General features: G+C 38.7%; 1 protein-coding gene across 1 annotated transcript in view; it reads left to right on the plus strand.

Moving 5' to 3' along the window:
- Hyccin (PI4KA lipid kinase complex subunit hyccin) overlaps window positions 1–18,779 on the plus strand; it is an 89,564-nt gene that overhangs the window by 20,046 nt on the left and 50,739 nt on the right. Inside the window, exons 2-7 of the mRNA XM_067157248.2 lie at window positions 632–792; window positions 2,066–2,200; window positions 2,286–2,411; window positions 9,590–9,807; window positions 15,001–15,278; window positions 17,258–17,377. Of these exons, the coding sequence (XP_067013349.2) occupies window positions 643–792; window positions 2,066–2,200; window positions 2,286–2,411; window positions 9,590–9,807; window positions 15,001–15,278; window positions 17,258–17,377 (1,027 nt within the window). The 5' untranslated portion in view covers window positions 632–642. The remainder of the gene's footprint in view (window positions 1–631; window positions 793–2,065; window positions 2,201–2,285; window positions 2,412–9,589; window positions 9,808–15,000; window positions 15,279–17,257; window positions 17,378–18,779) is intronic.

The raw sequence follows: 18,779 nt of genomic DNA on the forward strand, positions 1-18,779 counted from the left end.
GCCTACTAGATGGCAGACGAGTAAACCGAAACTCTCTTCGGCGTCTATGGCTGAAATTTCATTAATTTTGTCGGGTTAACACCAAATGTGTCACCAGAGATCTTTTACATGCCGACATCGTACGGCATGGAGTGTCGAATGAATTTTTTTCCGCCCTTCAAAAATCAGACTACCTCTGCCGAGTTTGAACCCGTTATCTTGGGATCCGGAGGCCGACACTCTACCACTGATCCACAGAGGCAGCTTAAAATAAACCGTGAAAGTTTAGTAACTGTAAGACGTATCAGCAAGTAGGGTCCCTCAGCTGTATGGTTGGCGACACTGAATCGAACCCTACAGTTAGAAAATGATTGTCACTACCTTCAGTACAGGGGAGAAAGAGTAAGGTGAATCGTAGTGTATAGGCTTACGTGCCAGGGAGTATGAGTGGTTGACTAGTTGTACTTCCCTTTAGAACATTTATCAGCACCAGCTGATAATCTTATCTCTTCACCGTAAATAAACAATTATAACAGTAGTTTGTTTTTCCAACATTACTATAATAGAACTATTCAGTTTTGGAGCAAGGAGAGGACAGTCTTCTTGTTCTTCATGATAGTGCACTAAATTGGAACTTGTTTGTTTTGTCCAGCATGCACCGGGATGACGGAGACGGTGGTGCTCGAGTGGCTGGCTGACTATGGTGCTCTGAGTCCTGTTGAGGTGCACAGTTTCGCTAGCAGCTTGGAGCACAACCAGGAGCTGGTGACAGCCTTGTACAATGTATTGGAAGAACGGAACCGATACCAGGATGTGAGTATTCTTACGTCAAGTTTGGGAAGTACCATCACTATGTGTAGCAAAATGTCAGTAATTTCAACTCCTTCAGAGGCGGGTTCTCACACAGCTCTTGTGCCGGAAAAATGAGGGTGAGGTTTTTTCAGAAGAAATTATGTATTTGTAGGAAGCTAGGAATTATTGGCAGTTATTGAAGGAAAATGATGCTAACACATTCATATAATCTTCAATGGTTATTAGAAGCTTACTATATAATTACACTTTTTTTTAACCTTTCTTTTCCTACCGTCACCATTGCTTCCGACGTAATATCTTCTTCAATTTCACAAGAAATACGATCATACCAACAGTTATTCAAATCATTATCTCTACTAGCAGAAATATTAATATCAGACACTCATTTTTGATGTAGTCCCTGATTTTATTTTCGAACAATCATCTCTTTTGTGGTGTTCGCCATTTCTGTTTACCTAGTCAGTTGGTCAGTGTGTATGTAAAGGAGAGGAGATAGAGATATTTTAAGCCAAAGATTTCATGACTGCAGCCGTAAACTCTCCGGCCATCTATTGAGAATGCTGGAAAACATTTTCCACAGAGATTACAATACCTGAGAAATTACTGGCCGATCGAGAAATAAATATTGCAGCTAAAAGAGAATTTCTTGGGCAGTGACGTTATGGGCAAGCAAACAGCATCCGAGAACTTCTCGGACGTGCCACTGAAGAGGTTGATGAGGTTTTAAGTTATTTTGTTTGAATATACATACAGTCAGTAAGAACGTCCACCTCAGATATCTCTGGATCTGTTAAAGATATCAACCCTGTGCTTTTATGTTCTTAAATTGCTATAAGGGGCTTATGAAACATAATGCTGCTTGGTTGAGTAGCTCAGATGATCGAGACGCTGGCCTTCTGACCCCAGCTTGGTAGGTCGATCCTGGCTCAATCCCATGGTATTTGAAGGTTCTTAAATATGTCGTCGTGTCGGTAGCTGTACTGGCACGTAAAAGAACTCCTGCAAGACTAAATCCTGGCACCTCGGCATCACTGAAAACTGTCAAAGTAGTTAGTGGGATGTAAAAGCTATAACAATATTATTATTATTATTATTATTATTATTATTATTATTAAACATTATGCTGCCCTTTTTCATGGAGATCATAGGCCACCAATGCCTATTCTAGGATAAATACAAATATCAGGTAAAATATTGAAGCGTACAGGCAAAATTATAGTTTCCTTTCATGTTTCTTGAAGATAAGTAAAATAATTTATGCACCCTGTTTCAGCTTATTGATCCTGTGTGCACACAGCTGTTTGGCTTCTACCGGTCGCGGGAGGTGGAACTGCAGAGATTCACTCTCCAGTTCTTACCGACTCTCATCTTCGTGTACCTGAACTCGGTGGCTCACGGCGATAAGAAGGTGAGTGACCTCCCATTGTCCTGGCTTGCTAGACGTCCATCACTACTAATTGAACCTTCAGTCCCTGCCGTCTTTAATGCTGCAGAGCTGCCGTGCTGTCGAGACTCTTCTAATAGGACTCTACAACCTAGAGGCAGTTGATGAGAACGGCCAGCCCAAGGTAGTATCCTTCCGTCTGCCCTCCCTGGCTCAAGACTCTATCTACCATGAGGTAAGTCGAATGTTCACATGTGTTCATGTAGTAGAAATCATACCCCTGTTGTCATTAACGAGCAAACACTCGATGCAAGTAGGTTTGTCTCTACAACTTAATCATACGAACACAGCTATGTAATTATGTATTCAGTGTACAAATAGTACATATATAAGTACAGAACGGAAACGGCGTACGGGAGATAGTGGGTTCGAATTCCACCGATGGCAGTCCTGGATATATTTTTCTGTGGTTTCCCATTTTTTTCACCAGACAAATGCTGAGTCTGTACCTTAATTAAGGCCACGGCCACTACCTTCCCATTCCTAGACCTTTCCCATCCTTGTGTTGCCAAAAGCCTTCTGTGAGTGTGTGTGTTGTTAAACTACTAGGAAAAAATGTGAAGGTTATTTTAACACATGTTAGAACATAAAATTATGAAAGGAAAGAAGAGTATGTGAGAATATTTTACAGAATATAAAGTACAGAACAAACTTTCATTGAAACAGAGTTGTCCATAATGTAAAATACAGAGGCGCCAACCTTTGAATTGGGTTATCAGTAATTTCTCTCTCCTCAGAAAATATTCGATTCAAATCCAAAACATACTTCTCCCTTCTTGATCATGATCCTTCCTTTCCCCTTCCTCATATAAGTATATCATATTACGCAACATATACACGTTACTTGTTATTTCTGTGGTGCGACATTCTTTGCAGCTTGTTTCGCACCCAGCAACTGCTTTTCAGTGTAAGTTTTCTTGAAGCATCCTTCCCCCCCTGTGATTACCTTCTCGTCTTCTCAACCATAAGTGATTCTAATGTAGCTGTGCGTGATGTAGGCCTGAATTGTCTGATTTTTTTCCTATCAAAACTGGTAACTATTCCTGTGAGAGTTAAGGTGCGTCCACACCAAGATGTTTCCGTTAATTTTGTTAATAAACATTGTTAATGAACAATGTTCATGAACATTTCTGTCTGTTAATAAACAAAATAGCGTGTTCATTAACTTTTCGAGCATGTTCACCATCATCATCATCATTTCCCTTTATCCAGCTGTAGCCAGGTAGGGGCAAATATGGTTCCTCTCCACTTTCTTCGGTCGTTCCACCAGTCCTCCTCCAACACTGTGTCCCAGTCCAGAGCATGTTGATAAACAAAATTTCTTTAACTTTTGTGAATGAAACTTTTCATTAACATTTCGTGTTTTCGTTAACATTTCGGTTCGCACATGCGCAAAGACGCAATTAGAACATGCAAATTCGTAGCGCGGAATACAATACTTTTATTTTTCGAAATCGACCGTCGAATCGCAAGCAACTCGTATACACCATACAAATACATAAGTGAAGTGTAGGAGTATTTCTCTTACACTCTTACATGATCCTTGGTAGGAGTCACAAGTCGCTAGGAATCTTCAAGTTATACTTAGTCTAACATTAATGCAGATGACATTCCGATAAATTTGTATCATTTCTTGCAATTTCAGACTCAATTACTGTCAACAAGAACTGAAAGTCTTGTGGGGACATTCTCAGAAAGTTTTGAAAGCCTGCTGCATCATGAACTGAAAGTTCTGACATAGGCCTAAGTGTCCTCTCCAAACTTAATTCTAAACGCTTTTCCAATATTTTTCTTTGCCACACTTTGCGTCTGCATTTTTCTCTAATTGCACTCATTAAAATAATGAAAGCTGCAGCTGTATTTTCTTCTTCCTGACCCTATCCATTGTAACCTCACAAACAGATATTTTGGTGTGGACACAATGTAAAGAAGTTTGTTAACAAAAGTTTATTTGGTGTGGATACAATGTTAAAGAGGTTTGTTAACAAAAGTTTATTAATATCTTGAGAAATGTTTTCCTTAATATTGTTTATTAACTTTGTTTCGTAAACATTGTTTATTAACTTTGGTGTGGACTAACCATTACTTTCAGGTACACTTAGAGCAAATAAATTACTTAAGGTTTTACTGTGGAGAAAAGCAGACTAGAGCTCCTTTATTTACAATGAATTTCGCAACGCTCACAAGTAAAAACTTGATGATGCTTGTTTTTTAACGGGGCTTAACATCTAGGTCATCTCCCCGATAGCAAAAGAAAGTAATGATCGAGGAAGTATCGTTGCCAACTCACAAGCAATGAATGGAGGAGGGTTGAGGAGTAATGCTCGAAAGGATTGGACATTCTTCCATAGAATTTCTTTTGTGTTAATGTAGCTGTTCCGTAATAATCTTTCCTTTGTTCGTAATACCGTAATCACGAGGCAGAATCCGTAATAATTACGGACAATCCGTGATAGTTGGCACCTCTGAAAATATGCAGTATACCGTATTTACGCGAGTAATCCCCGCATATTTAAAAAAAAATGTTGAGGCATGAAATTGGGGTGCGGGTTTTATTTGCGTCAAGGTTACCAACACGCACCTAGCTCACCTAGTTTTCGATGCTGAGTGTACAGTTATGCTTTGTGCAACCGTAGATGGAAGAAAACTGTCTCCATATGTCATATTTAAATGGAAAACAATTCAGACTTTTAATTCTAAACTGAGTTTACATTTTTTTAAATAGTACCGTATTTTACAGAGTAATTTAAATTAAAAATTTCTCTGTGTCACGATAGAACGCGTCTTCCGGAATGTGCAGGGGTAGCTTTCCGCACTTTCACTCACTTCGGTGTTTCTCTAGTTTGTTTCATAGTTGAAAAGGGAATGAAATCGTAATTCTTTTGTATTCAGCATTTTAAGGAACGCCACAATATCACGTAGCACGCAGTGCGCGGAAAAGCAGAATCCGCGAAAACTGGCGAGGGTTGGCATTTCTGAATTACAAGATGGCTGTTAATTCGAAATCACGTAATTGGAAGTCCGATTTCTGTATTACAAAGACTTTGCATTAACAAGTTTTTACTGTATCGCAAAACTAAGATCAGATTTTGCCGGTGTGTCTATTTCAAGTGTTTACATTGCACGAAAAGAATTAGCCACCACCGGTCGTGTTACTGTCCAGTAAAGAGACAACATGTGAGAAGTGTTTTAGGCCCATATTCACAAACACCAGTTTTGCTGTTATCTTAGATTTTCAAAACTCGGATAATGTCATTATCTCGGATAACTGTCACTTCCGTATTCACAACAAATATGATATTGATATATATTTTTTTTTTGCTAGTTGCTTTACGTCGCACCGACACAGATAGGTCTTATGGCGACGATGGGATAGGGAAGAGCTAGGAGTGGGAAGGAAGCGGCCGTGGCCTTAATTTAGGTACAGCCTCAGCATTTGCCTGGTGTGAAAATGGGAAACCACGGAAAACCATTTTCAGGGCTGCCGACAGTGGGGTTCGAACCTACTATCTCCCGAATACTAAGATATATATATATATTTTTCTCTTCAGAATTTTATAGTTAGTGATGTAAATATACATCTGTAGACATTTAAGGAATCTGATTTGAGTTCCCAGTTAAGGGACGAGATAGCTGCTGAAAGAAACAGTTTTGCCAATCAGTTATTTGCAGAAAAAAAAATCCCAACCACTTGTATGGGCTCAGTGGGCACAAGGTTTATAACCCCAAACCATGCCGTGACTCTTTTGAAAGCAAGACCAGTAAGAAAAGTGCATTGACATATGAGTGTGAAAAGTGTTTGGTGGCTTTGCATTGCACATCATTAAAAACTTTCAACTTGTTCTGGGTGCAAACAAAGGTATGATTATTTGTATGATTTGTTATGGAGTGTAAAATGTATATTACACATGAAAAAGGTGGTATATATGTGCATGATCAGTACATTAAAATTTGTATGCCAGTGGGATAAAGATTTGTGAACAGTATGTTGAGAAATGTCTTGAGGGGAGGGATCTGGAGGCAGGGTCCCATGTTGGATGGGTTTTATTCCAAAATTTCCTGTAAAACCATATTTGGATGGTTTATCACCTATTTTACTCCATTCACAGCCGTATTCCTTTCTGTTTTTGTCGGCAGGATGGACTTCATTGTTATAATCACCTTCAAACGCCCTCACTCTCATATGAATTATTTTTCATGCTGCTGTAACTTTTACTGTGGGTAAATAAAATTGTATGATTTTCTAAAACTATATCGCTGCGCAATTCACTCTGACTCTCCTATAATATACGTTCGATTTTATTCCTCGTAATACAATGTTTACTAGGGCTGGCCATTTCTGCTGATTATCAAGCAAGTACGTAATCACCCTGCTTTGAGAGCGATTGTCTGCTGCGGGATGCAATCTATGACGTTCATTCCAACTGCGAGAGAGAGAGAAGATTCTCAGCTTTCAGATGGTACACTGCATGTCATGCCATGTTTGAACTAGTTGCAGAAAACTTACCTCTCAGACTGCTGCCAGGTGTCAGTATATGAATGGTCACAGTACTCACAGCCACCTGGCAGGTCGCTAGGTGCGCCAATAAGTTGATCACTCATTTTCACTCAAAGTTTGACCGGCGCAGCGTAGCGGGTAGATGGGCAAGCTGAAGGTCAGACGAGTACATGGTAACTTGCTGAGCTTGGGGCTGGGAGAATGCCCATATCATACCTGCCAACTTTCCCGATTTAGGCGGGAGACTCCCGATTTTCAACAGTTTTTCCCGCCTCCCGATTATTTTATTATTTCTCCCGATTTTAGCTTATTTGTTGGTGAACTTCAAACATTTGTTTTCAAATCCCGCCATTTCAGCATTGTACGCCAGTGGCAGGAAGTTCTTCGCTCATTGCCGCTTTCAAATGAAATATCGACGTTTATTAATACGAGACATACGCGCGAATGTGCGATGTTTATGGAAACGTCTATATTGCGACGCGTATATCGATTGTAAATCGTTCTCGCGTGGTATGTTCATGTTCGTTCGCATAAGACTAGTCGATTCTAGAGTCTAGTCGCTAGATTTTGACTACTAATTTAGTGACAGAATTTCAGAGATAGCGATTAGTGTATTTTCTAGAGATTTTAGGAACCATTTGGAGACAATTCTGGCGAATTTTAATTTTTTACTTGATAAAAACAGCGTTGCACTTTGCATAATTGCGTGAGTGCGTGATGAAATATACTGATCTATGCATTTGCTAAGTAATAGCATCTGAGTGCGTGACTGATTCACACGTGTAGAGCAAGAGTTTATACTATTTTCGGTAGGCTCATCACAGACCGATCGTCTCACTCACATACTACCTGTGAGGGAATAGAGATGTGTAATTTTTAGCCTTGTAGCCTCGTATAGCAACAGTCGGGTTTTGAGATAGTAAGTGTTATAATATACGGGGTTATTCACCTAACATGTTACATGCAAATAACTTCTAAACCATTAAAGGTATCAGCATTCTGTTTTCATATTTGTAAGTGGTACGCAGGGTCTTGTGAAATAACATGCTACTTAGTCTCATGGGGTGATTAACAACCGAGATATTGATACTAACTCCATATTTTTAAATGGAACGGCACAAATTCATACAGCTGATTTAAAAGTTCATCTGCTTACAAGTTCAAATATGTAAGTATTTTCAAAATCGGACAATTACTTTTTGAGGTATAAATAAGAACAGCATGCGCTGTTTTGCATGCCGCATCAGACAGCGTGAAGTCGGGCAAGGACATATTGAGGCGCAAGCAGTTTCCTGGGAGTGAGTTCAGCCACAGAATGAATACCAGGCGTGAATGAAAATTTCCTTAGATGAAGCCAGAAATGTGTAGATGCAGGTGGAAGACATTTTAAACATATTCTGTGAGAAGGTGAGAAATAATTTCACTCTGATTATGCGTTAGTATGTGAGCTTGTTATTTACATGCGATTCATATGGCATACCTGCCTACTTTACAAAATTAAAAATGAGGAGATTTTGATAGGAAAATCAGCCTCAGTTTCTCTCGTGATATTGTGTTTGAGTTCATCTACAGTGTTAAAACGGGAGTGTTGGTGTCGGTAACTACAGACATAATAGGGTCCATAGTTTTTGAAATCACAATTACTGGGCAGAGATATAGGAATGACATTGTCGTACCATTTTTTAACAATTTACGGACATTGAATCAGAGCCTGGATATTTCCAGCAAGACTTGGCAACCGCACATACCGGCTAACGAGTCATTAAGTTTAACTGAGGAAGTTTTTGACAACAGATTAATTAGTAAACCATGTGGCCCGCAAGATTCCCAGATCTTATGGTTTGTGATTTTTATTTATGGGAAAAATTGTAAAATAAGGTTTATGAAACAAACTCTCGCACTCTAGATGTACTCATATATCTTGAGATGAATGAGGCTATCTCGGTAGATGAACTAATGCATATGAATGAAAATTTCCTTAGATGAAGCCTGTAATGTGTAGATGCAGGTGAAGGACATTTTCAACATCTGTGACAAGGTGAGAAATTATTTTACTCTGATTACACGTTATTACGTGTGCATCTTCGGGCGCTCTCCCGGCCCCAGGTTCAGCGAGTTGCCATGTGCTCGTCTGACCTTCAGTTCGCCCATTTATCCGCTGAGCTGCGCTGGCCGGCCGGCCCCACTTTGAGTGAAAAACCTTGTATCTTGTAGATGAGAATAGAATAGAATTTTAAAATATGATGACCGGGGGGGGGGAACTCTTAAAAAATAACCAAAGTTGAGGTTAAATCTTGATAAGTTTTAAGGTGTTCAAGGGAGCGTGTAACAAAAGGAGACATTGTTTTAGAACATGAAGGAACATTTTATCTTACAATTATTATCATCATATTTTTTATTTCATATATGCCGATTTTTGTATCTTTACACACTTTTTTTTTAGCTGAAGATGTTCCAAATTAGGAACAACACATGTACTTTTTATCATTTAACTAGATTTTAAGGTGGAATATGTTTTATGATTACATAGTGGCAATAAAAAGCTAATAAGTATTTGGAAGGTGGGATTCTTCCTTCAACCTAAGCTTAGTTGAATTGATGCCAATACGAGACAAAAATGAGATTTATAAGTTGAGATTGATGAGGAGAGAAAGGATTGGAGATTGCCGTTGTCCTTTTGTTGTGTTTTCTTTCCGTTTCTCCCTCCTCCCATACTGACTTGTCATTGTGTTTCTCTTGTTATGTGTTCCTATCTTTCTAGATATGACTTGTTTAAAAAACAATTAACTACTCATCTGTGGTTGCTTTTGACCTTGAAATTATTCAGTTATGTGTAAGAAGATGGTTGTTTGCAGCCCATGAGTTTGGCTCCAGCATCCCTTACGGAGAGTGCTCTCCGTCGGCTGGAAGAGTGCAACACAAAGCTAGTGAGCTGGGGTCCTCTACCACAGGTTGAAGTTCTCAATGCTCAGAACAGGCTGAAGGTGATGACTGCTCTACTCTTTGTCTACAACCATCAGCTTGGTCTCATGCCTAAGTCAGCTATGGAGCCACTCTGCAAAGTGTCATCCAAGTGAGTACCAACATGTCAAGATAAGTATATTACTGTCTACACTTACCTCACCCAATCACTCTTCGTGCAACCTGCACAGGTATTATCAAACTACTCCTTGCATGAAATTTGGCTGTCTTTCTTCATTAATTTGGTACATAAATAATTGTCAAAGACAACTTGCTCTGGTTATTTCAAGAAATTACCTTGTTTTGCTTTAACAAATGTCAAAAAACCAGTCTTAGATATGCAGCCTACCATTTAAAAAGGCTCATTTTCATGAAGATCTGTTTGTATCATTCCCCAGCTATTCTGGCCATACACTGGAAGTCTTCATGTGCATAGCAGCCAAGTTCGAGGTCACAAATGAACAAAAAGTTCTCGAGCTTTGGTGATTGTTTCACAATTTGTGACCTGTGATCTATTGTTGCTTGGCTTGGGATTATTGCTTTAATGCACTAAGTTTTTGTGATTATTCCAATCATAGTGGATCGTGAGAAAAGGAGTGTTTTCATCACTTCAGTTTATCCTTTTGCACTCAGCCCATCTGCAGGGGTCTGCATGAATGAGCACAGACTAGTTTTTGTGATTTTGTAACTAAAATATTCAAGAAAAGCAACATTTAAACAATTTAACTCATATTAAAATTAAAGAATTGATATACAAAATGGTGGAGGAATTTTGCTACTTATGGTTGGCCAGGATGGAGGCACTTTTAGAGATGTGGTGAGTCGTATAAAGGGAGCTTTTGCACAGTTACGACCAATATGGAGATCCCCTTAAATTTGTATAAAAACAAAGCTAAGAATTTTCAACTCAAATGTTAAATTTGTTGTACTTTACAGAAATATTCATAAATATTCATAAATATTCATAAATATTCATAAGACTTGACTGTATATAGATTGATTTCAGTGCTCCAATGGGGGCAAAAAAAAAAAAAAGAGACGTAGAAAGTGACCAAAGACATTACCACAATGTTACAGACTTTCATAAATCACCGCTTGATGTGCATTATGAAAATTCGATGGCCAAAGACCATCTCACAAAGACCTTTGGGAGTCTCGTACAGCAACAGATGAGAAGAAAATGGAGGTTGATGGCCGCACCCTAGACCACAAGAAAGTATCACAAGGCCAGGCATTGAGCTGGAATCCGCAAGGTAGTCGCAGGCAACGCAGACCGAGGATCACCTGGAAGAGAACCATAGACATGGAGATTGCTCGAGTCAACAAGAAGAGAAATCATTGGTGGTAGCTTGAACAAGCTGGAGAAATTTCATCAAGGAAGTAAAGAAAATAAGTCAACTATGTGAAGTCAAAATGAAAGAAATCTCACTAATTCATAAAACTATGAGCATTTTAGAATAAATGTCTTGAGCGTATTATTGTAATACAGAAAAAATTACTAAATTTTGAAAAATACATTTTGAAAAAAAAAAAATTTCTGTAATGGAAATACCATACCTTATTTTGTCTTTTTTTTTTTCCTCTCCTGTTTGACCTGAAAGAAAGAACATTTCATTCTGAATTTGTTGATATCGGTATGATTTGTGTACTGCAACTCACGTGTGAAGTGTAGCACTGAGTTATTCACTGCACACATCACTCTTATTGATGTTGTTCTTCACTGTCTGATACGTCCGACTCGTTGGCCGAATGGTCAGCGTACTGGCCTTTGGTTCAGAGGGTCCCGGGTTCGATTCCCGGCGGGGTTGGGGATTTTAACCTTAATTGGTTAATTCCAATGGTCCGGGGTCTGGGTGTTTATGCTGTCCCCAACATCCCTGCAACTCACACACCACATATAACACTATCCTCCACCACAATAACACGCAGTTACTTACAAATGGCAGATGCCGCCCACCCTCATCGGAGGGTCTGCCTTACAAAGGCTGCACTCGGCTAGAAATAGCCACATAAAATTATTATTACTGTCTGATACACTGTAAGCTGTTGTATCTTATCGTATTCACAAAGGCTCACAAATGAAATGCTGTCAGTTGTGTACACTGTTTTATTTACAAATTATATACACATTATATAAAAGTCTCCATGGCTCAGGCGGCAGCGCGTCAGTCTCTCACCGGTGGGTCCTGGGGTTCAAATCCCGGTCACTCCATGTGAGATTTGTGCTGGACAAAGCGGAGGCGGGACAGGTTTTTCTCCGGGTACTCCGGTTTTACCAGTCGTATTTCATTCCAGCAACTCGCCATTATCATTTCATTTCATCTGTCAGTCATTAATCCTTGCCCCAGAGGAGTGTGAGAGGCCTCAGCAGCTGGCACAATTTCTATCCTCGCTACAAGATGGGGCTTCAATCATTCCATCCCTGACCTGGTCAGTGAATGGAAAACAGGTTGTAGGTTTTCATTCATACACATTCTACACACACATTAATAAACCACCATTTTGAACAAAACACTTCTACGAAGGAGAAGACGGCGAATAATAATAATAATAATAATAATAATAATAAGACTGCTCCATTAGCATGTCAACTGATTACCAACTCAACATTATCACAACATGAGTTCACCCACTCGACTAACGACTTCCACTACAAGTCTCGCTAACAACTCAACTCCAACTCCCAAGACTGCCTCTTTATATACATTGATATACAGTGATGAGTGTCTGGGCAGGGAATACTACGTAAAAAATGAATATGATAAAATTTTAATGTATTCCCCTCAGGTCATTAACAGTAATATAAGGCAGGTAAACATTAAAAGCAAAAGTGAACTATTTTTTTAGTGTTTTCCCAAATAAGACATAAGAGTTTTTTGAATTTCTAGTGTTCTACTGCTTGTTCATAATCACGCAGCACCGGGGCTTCCCACTCTGTTCTTGTGAAATGCCCTGTGGGTTTGTGAAGTCATGCGAAATAGTGCTTGCTTGCAATTGCCAGGCTAATACAGATACCGCTTGCGCATGACAGTACGTGATAGTCAAGCTAAATATTTAAGTTCCGATGAAATTGAGCAGTTATGCTGACAGTAATGAAGATTTATCATTTAAATTATGTTTTACAGTATTCAGGCCTATATTTTAATTTGGAGCATGCAACAACTCAAATATATATGAATATTGTACCCAACTAGCACATATCTAGGCTATTTTTGCCGGGCGGTCTGTAAAAATTCTCCCATTAGGGAGAACACTGAAAATACTCTGTTAAATTTCAAATTAAACAATTTGCATACATAAGTCTATTGTATAATTATAATTACCACTATCTCCATCTGCCCATTTATAAACACACACACAAAAAAGTGGGTCGTGTGTGATCCATCTGCAGTTGTGTGTGGGGGGGGGGGGGGGTACCAAAATCACAGCAGTTGTAGTGTTAATGTCCTGTATTAATTACCATTATTACAAGAAGAAACACTTTTTTTTTATATATCTTAAGTGTGCACTCATCTGAAGTGCCATTATTCTTCTCTCCTTTGATGAGGCTTATACAGTAAAACCTCGTTAATTCGAAGTCGTTGGGACTCAAAAATCGGACTTCGAATTACGTGATTTCGAATTAACCGCCAATTCGCAGTTGAGACGTACCAACCCTTGCCGTGTTACGAAGGCCCGTTACTGCATGCAGTTAACCTTGATTAGCAGTTTATACCTTTCAAATGCCATAAAAAAAGTACTATTTCCAAAATGTATCCAAAAAGGTGCATTTACAGTATTCAAATAATGCACTTGCATATCCCACTGGCAAATATAACCTCACGCAATGAAAGAAAAAAAAAAGCACGATTCAAAGACGAGGAGAAATCTATGCTGGCTCCCATGTGCAAGTGCTTTATTAATTGGATTACTATACTGTATGCATTTTAGATGCCTTGTATTTACACAGAAAGGACCCGATGCCCTTAAAATCAAACTTTCCTATGACTCTATCCTTGTACGATTTCCCGCCTTGGCACTTCTCTCGTACTTCAGAAATGTAAATACTTGCCGCGTCACAAAGTATTCTAAGACCCATTAATACATGCAAATCACCTCCATTCACAGTTTAAACCTTTCCAATGCCATAGAAAAACTATTTCCGAAATGTATACAACAAGGTGCATTTACAATGTTCAAATAATGCACTTGGATAAATCACTGACGTACCGGTACATAACCTCACGCAACGAAAGAAAAAAAAAATCACACAATTCAAAGACGAGGATAAATTATGCTGGTTCCCCTGTGCAAATGCATTATTTTTTGGATACCTGTACTGTTTGCGTTTTTAGATGCTTTGTACTGGGATGGAAAGTGCCCGACGCCCTTAAAACATTGTAACTTATTGAACTTTTCTATGACGAAGGGATAAAGTTTCTCGCTTCCATGTGCATTGCAATTGCAACAAAGATCCCCGACCCTTGTACGATTCCCCGGCTGGCACTTTCTGTTTTAAAACCATAAGACCGTTTGGGCTCGCATTAAAATAAAGCAATACAGTTTCATCGGCAATGACAGTATTGTTCGGTGCCTACAAATTTATTATATGAGCCACGCTTTTTCTTCAACTGTCGGCATCGCTAGTGTTAGCGCATTCTGTTTTCCCGCACACTGCCTGTTGCGTGGTATTATGGCGTTCCTTAAAAGGTTGAATACAAAAGAATTCAGATTTCATTCAACTTGGCAATCATGAAGCGCACTGTAGACCCACCGAAGTGAGTGTAAGTGCGGAAAGCTACCCCTCCACGTTCCGGAACACGCGTTTTATTATGACGCGGATAAATTTCGAGTTGAAATTACTCTGTAACATACTATTGTTTTAAAATGTAAAGGCAGTTTCGAATTAAAATTCTGAATTTCGGTAATGGGGCCGACATTGTACTTCGAATTACGAATTATCCGTATTTCGAATTAAACAATTTAAATAACATGCAAAACTGTCTCTCATGTTTCCGGGAACGAGAGCTTCTTCGAATTACATGGGATTTTGAATTAACCGATTTCGAATTATCGAGGTTCTACTGTATTTAATTTTGGAGCATTGCAATGCTTTCGCTCTTTTTCTTTTCTGTGTGTTACTTCTTTTCATCTGCTTTCTAGACTTATATTATCGAATGATAAGATCTTACAGGGTGTAGATTTACAAGTACAACTTGTATTCTCTTTGCTAGCGCAATTTTAATTTTTGTGATTATGCTTATTTTATTTTAGAATTTTATTATTAGCTGATATTTTAAGTTGGTCACTGCATATTAACTTGCAGGCTTGTAACGCAAGGGTTCAACAAGCCTGGTCACCACCAGCGTTCGTCGTATGGCAGCGACTCTAGCTTCGTGCCTCGCTTGTTGCCGCGAATTCCTGTCAGTTCTCAGTTTCTCTTGGAATTTGTGAATGCCATCTACTTCGCTATGTTCAACGGGTACAGTTACATTGCTACGCAGGCTCTTGAAGATATCTACCATCGGGCGTGCTACGAGTGCTATTCAGAGGTGATCCTCGTGGCGAATGCCATCAGGAATTCATTGACCGTGAATCCGTCAGGTAAGTTTTGCTTCAACTATTCATTATGCTTGAAATACTGTGTAATTTTCCGTCCTACTCCTGTGAACACTGGTAAAAGACTGGTAAAAGTTTTTGACTTCCACATCTTGTACTCCACAATACTTCTGGTAAAATTTGAGGATTTTAATACATTGCAAGCGTAGGGAATCTGAGGGGACCAACAAAAAGTGTTGTAAATGATGGAAAAACTTAAAATGCGGGAACGTAAAAGCGGGGTAAAACAGTAATGTGTGTTTTCAGCAGAAGCATAACTTTCATGTTTCTTGTACATCTGAAAAAATAAAATGTTTTACTTCAAATATGCTATCACCTACCTTATGGTTTAGCTTTTATTGCTGAAAACTGAAAAGAAATTTAGTAAAATTATTGATGAAATAAAATACCGTATTTCCCGGCATAATCGTCGCCACCGCGTAATTGTCGCATCCTCTGTTTTCAATACAAAAATCGGACTTATTTAATCGCATAATCGTCGCACGTCCAAATTTTGTTCACTAATCTGGTTAAAAGGTAAATGGAACTGCAATGTAAGTTGCACATGAATGCGCAATTTAAATACGTGTATGGTTTATGGACAATTTGGCAACGCAGTCACATTTGCAAGATGTTGCACAACGTATAAATAAATAATACCGGTATATGTACGACGCATGGCTTACCGGTAGGCTACCGGTATCGGCAGTTTGACAACGTGGTCGCGACACAGTGTACAATTTATTCACCACCTACATATTATGAGTTCTCATTTGAAATACGTAAGGCTGTAAGTTATCGCTTATCGGCAACGTCGCCAGGAAATACCGGTACCAACACACACTTGTCTTCTAGTAGACAGGTTTTCAGGTTGGAAAAACGTTCGCCAAATTGTTGCGAAATCACGTCACAATGTCGCAGAGGTTAGAAATTCAACATGGCGCTTGTCAGACAATGTCACAGCTACCTAAGCGATGCTGCCAACTTAGGAGTTGGTTTCAAGATCAGGCTAGTGAAAAGATTATTGGTCCGGCTTGGTTAGGGGCAGGGGGCAACAAAGGCCTCTAGCATCCCACACACATCACAAGGTACAACACGATTAATAACCCTGTGACTAATTAAAAATATACCCGGCGCATGCTGTAACTATTTTAAACCGTGTGATTTTCTCGTTTTCAATGAAACTGGCATGTTCATACTATACATAACTATCAAAATATTGCGATCATGATATACGCGATGAAAATAAAAAGCGCGACTTATAGGCCGTTTTGTTTCACTCTTCCTTACATCTCGTAGGTAATTGGAAAACCTTCAAGGTTAGTTCTCTTATTGCAAATGAATGATATACATGAATATTACGACAGTAACCTTTATTTTGGTAAAGATTTCGTAGTCCCTTCGCGAACAATAGGTTAGAGATCTCACATTGCGCAGCTCGGCGAATAATTATGAATTTTGTTTTAGACTATTTTAATTATTTTGATGTATAAACGCGAGTAGTACATGCATCTTAAATTTGTATCGAATACAATTTAGTTATAAATAAATTTTTTGAGTAATACAAATACTGGCATTAAAAATTCTTTGTATAATGGTCGCACCATACTATTTTTTCGAAAATTTTGGTATAAAAAGTGCGACGATTATGCTGGGAAATACGGTAATAGAGAGAAATTTACCAAAATTACATTAAAAAAAATAATTAAATCGGGCAAAAATTTTCACCACAAACAAGTGCCTTTAATAAAATTATAGGTCGTAGATATTTTGTAAACCTTTTTGTAGCAACTCTTAAACAAACACTTTCAGATATAAATTCTTGCTGTGCTTATAATCATTTTGTAAAGCACTTAACACCATGAATTTAGCCTGATACTGTTTGCAAGTGATCTTAACTTTTTCTGTGGATTACCTTAGTTCAATATATTCATGTATTTTACAGTTTATTGTGTTGTTCATTAAACTTGTCTTGTCTCCCACAGGTCAGCCTTGCGATGGCCCGATGGGTATCAGTGTGGCTTTGTCTCCAGCTACTACTACGGTTACCACCGTGTCAAAGTCGATGATTACCAACGCCTCGTTCCGCACCAAGAAGTTGCCAGGTATGAGCTATTGGGATAGTGTTTGGTTAAGAGTCATTTTAATGATGTTGAGAATTTACATTACAGCCTACTTAATTAGTGAAAACCGCAGAGCCTATCGATATTATGTATCTCCCAGTAGAAATGAATAAATTATTTTGAACATTTTTTGTGGCGATAAAGTTCATGAACACTGGTATATGCTTGCTGTAAGCTGCTCATCTAGTTTCAACACCTTGTGACAGCGTCTTCAGATGGTAATTAGAACTGATTTGTATATCTGTTCAGAGTAATGTTATGGTGTAGCACAGAAGATTAGTGACCACTTACCTGATGTACTTTCTGAGAATGGTCCTATGAACCTCGGTGAAGGTTAGAGGTGTTGCTCAATTGAGATTGTCATACTGTTTTGATAAGGGAATCATCCTGACTTACATTGACGAGTGAGGCCTGTCACACCTGATGGAGAATTTTAGGATGAGTTTGCATGAAAATTTTCAGCTGATGCGGACGGAGATGAAAGCCATGATTACCTGATATACGTACAAAATCCAGCATATGGTAGACTGTGTATTGACTAGAGTATCATTGTTCAGCAGTAAAATAAATAGCATTTCTGGGAAATTGAGAGCACATCTATGCTTCAGATGGCTTAGTTTCTAAATTAACACTTCCCAAACAACATGACCAACTCTAGATTTTTTTTGCGAGTGCTATACCATAAGAGAACAGCTATGTAACATGTCCATTCTATATATTGCTTGTAAAATGTTACACTCCGAAAAGCATGCGAATTATGAATGCACATTGCAAACAAATTCACAAAAAGTGAAAATACTGTGTACACTTACTAACAACTCATGACACTAAAACGAGCAAAAACCGAAAATAACGAAGAATAAAGATGAAGGAAATACCGTAAATTACTCGCCACTAATGGCTGGCGTATGAAGTTATGACCAACAGTACAAAGGGAAAAGTTGGGATTACCTCAGAGTTACAGGAATCCTCTGTTGATATATCACTGCCGCTAATTTTCAAACAGACAACTGGAGTGTACAGTGTTTTGCACTACACCTACATTTTCTTATGCTTCATCTGTCTTATATGTTCTACTACTACTACCAATAGTAGCAGTCACCATTTCATTTGGACCTCAAAATACACATACAGTTTACAATGAGCATTGGCATAGAATAGTCTGCCCAGCCTTTCTCCCGATTATGGTTCTGGTTGAACCACGTTTCGTCTAGTAATTCACTCTCAACAAGATTGTTGGGTTCGAATTATTCAGTCCGTAGCCTTGAAGATGGCTTTCTGTGATTTTCATTTCACATCAGGCATGTGCGTTATTTAACACAAGAAGAACTGAAACTTGAGAAAATGGATGTTCTAACGAGGAAAATGTATTGATAGGAAAGTC

The sequence above is a fragment of the Anabrus simplex genome, chromosome 13 (assembly GCF_040414725.1).
Source record: "Anabrus simplex isolate iqAnaSimp1 chromosome 13, ASM4041472v1, whole genome shotgun sequence".
In the NCBI taxonomy this organism is placed as follows: domain Eukaryota; kingdom Metazoa; phylum Arthropoda; class Insecta; order Orthoptera; family Tettigoniidae; genus Anabrus; species Anabrus simplex.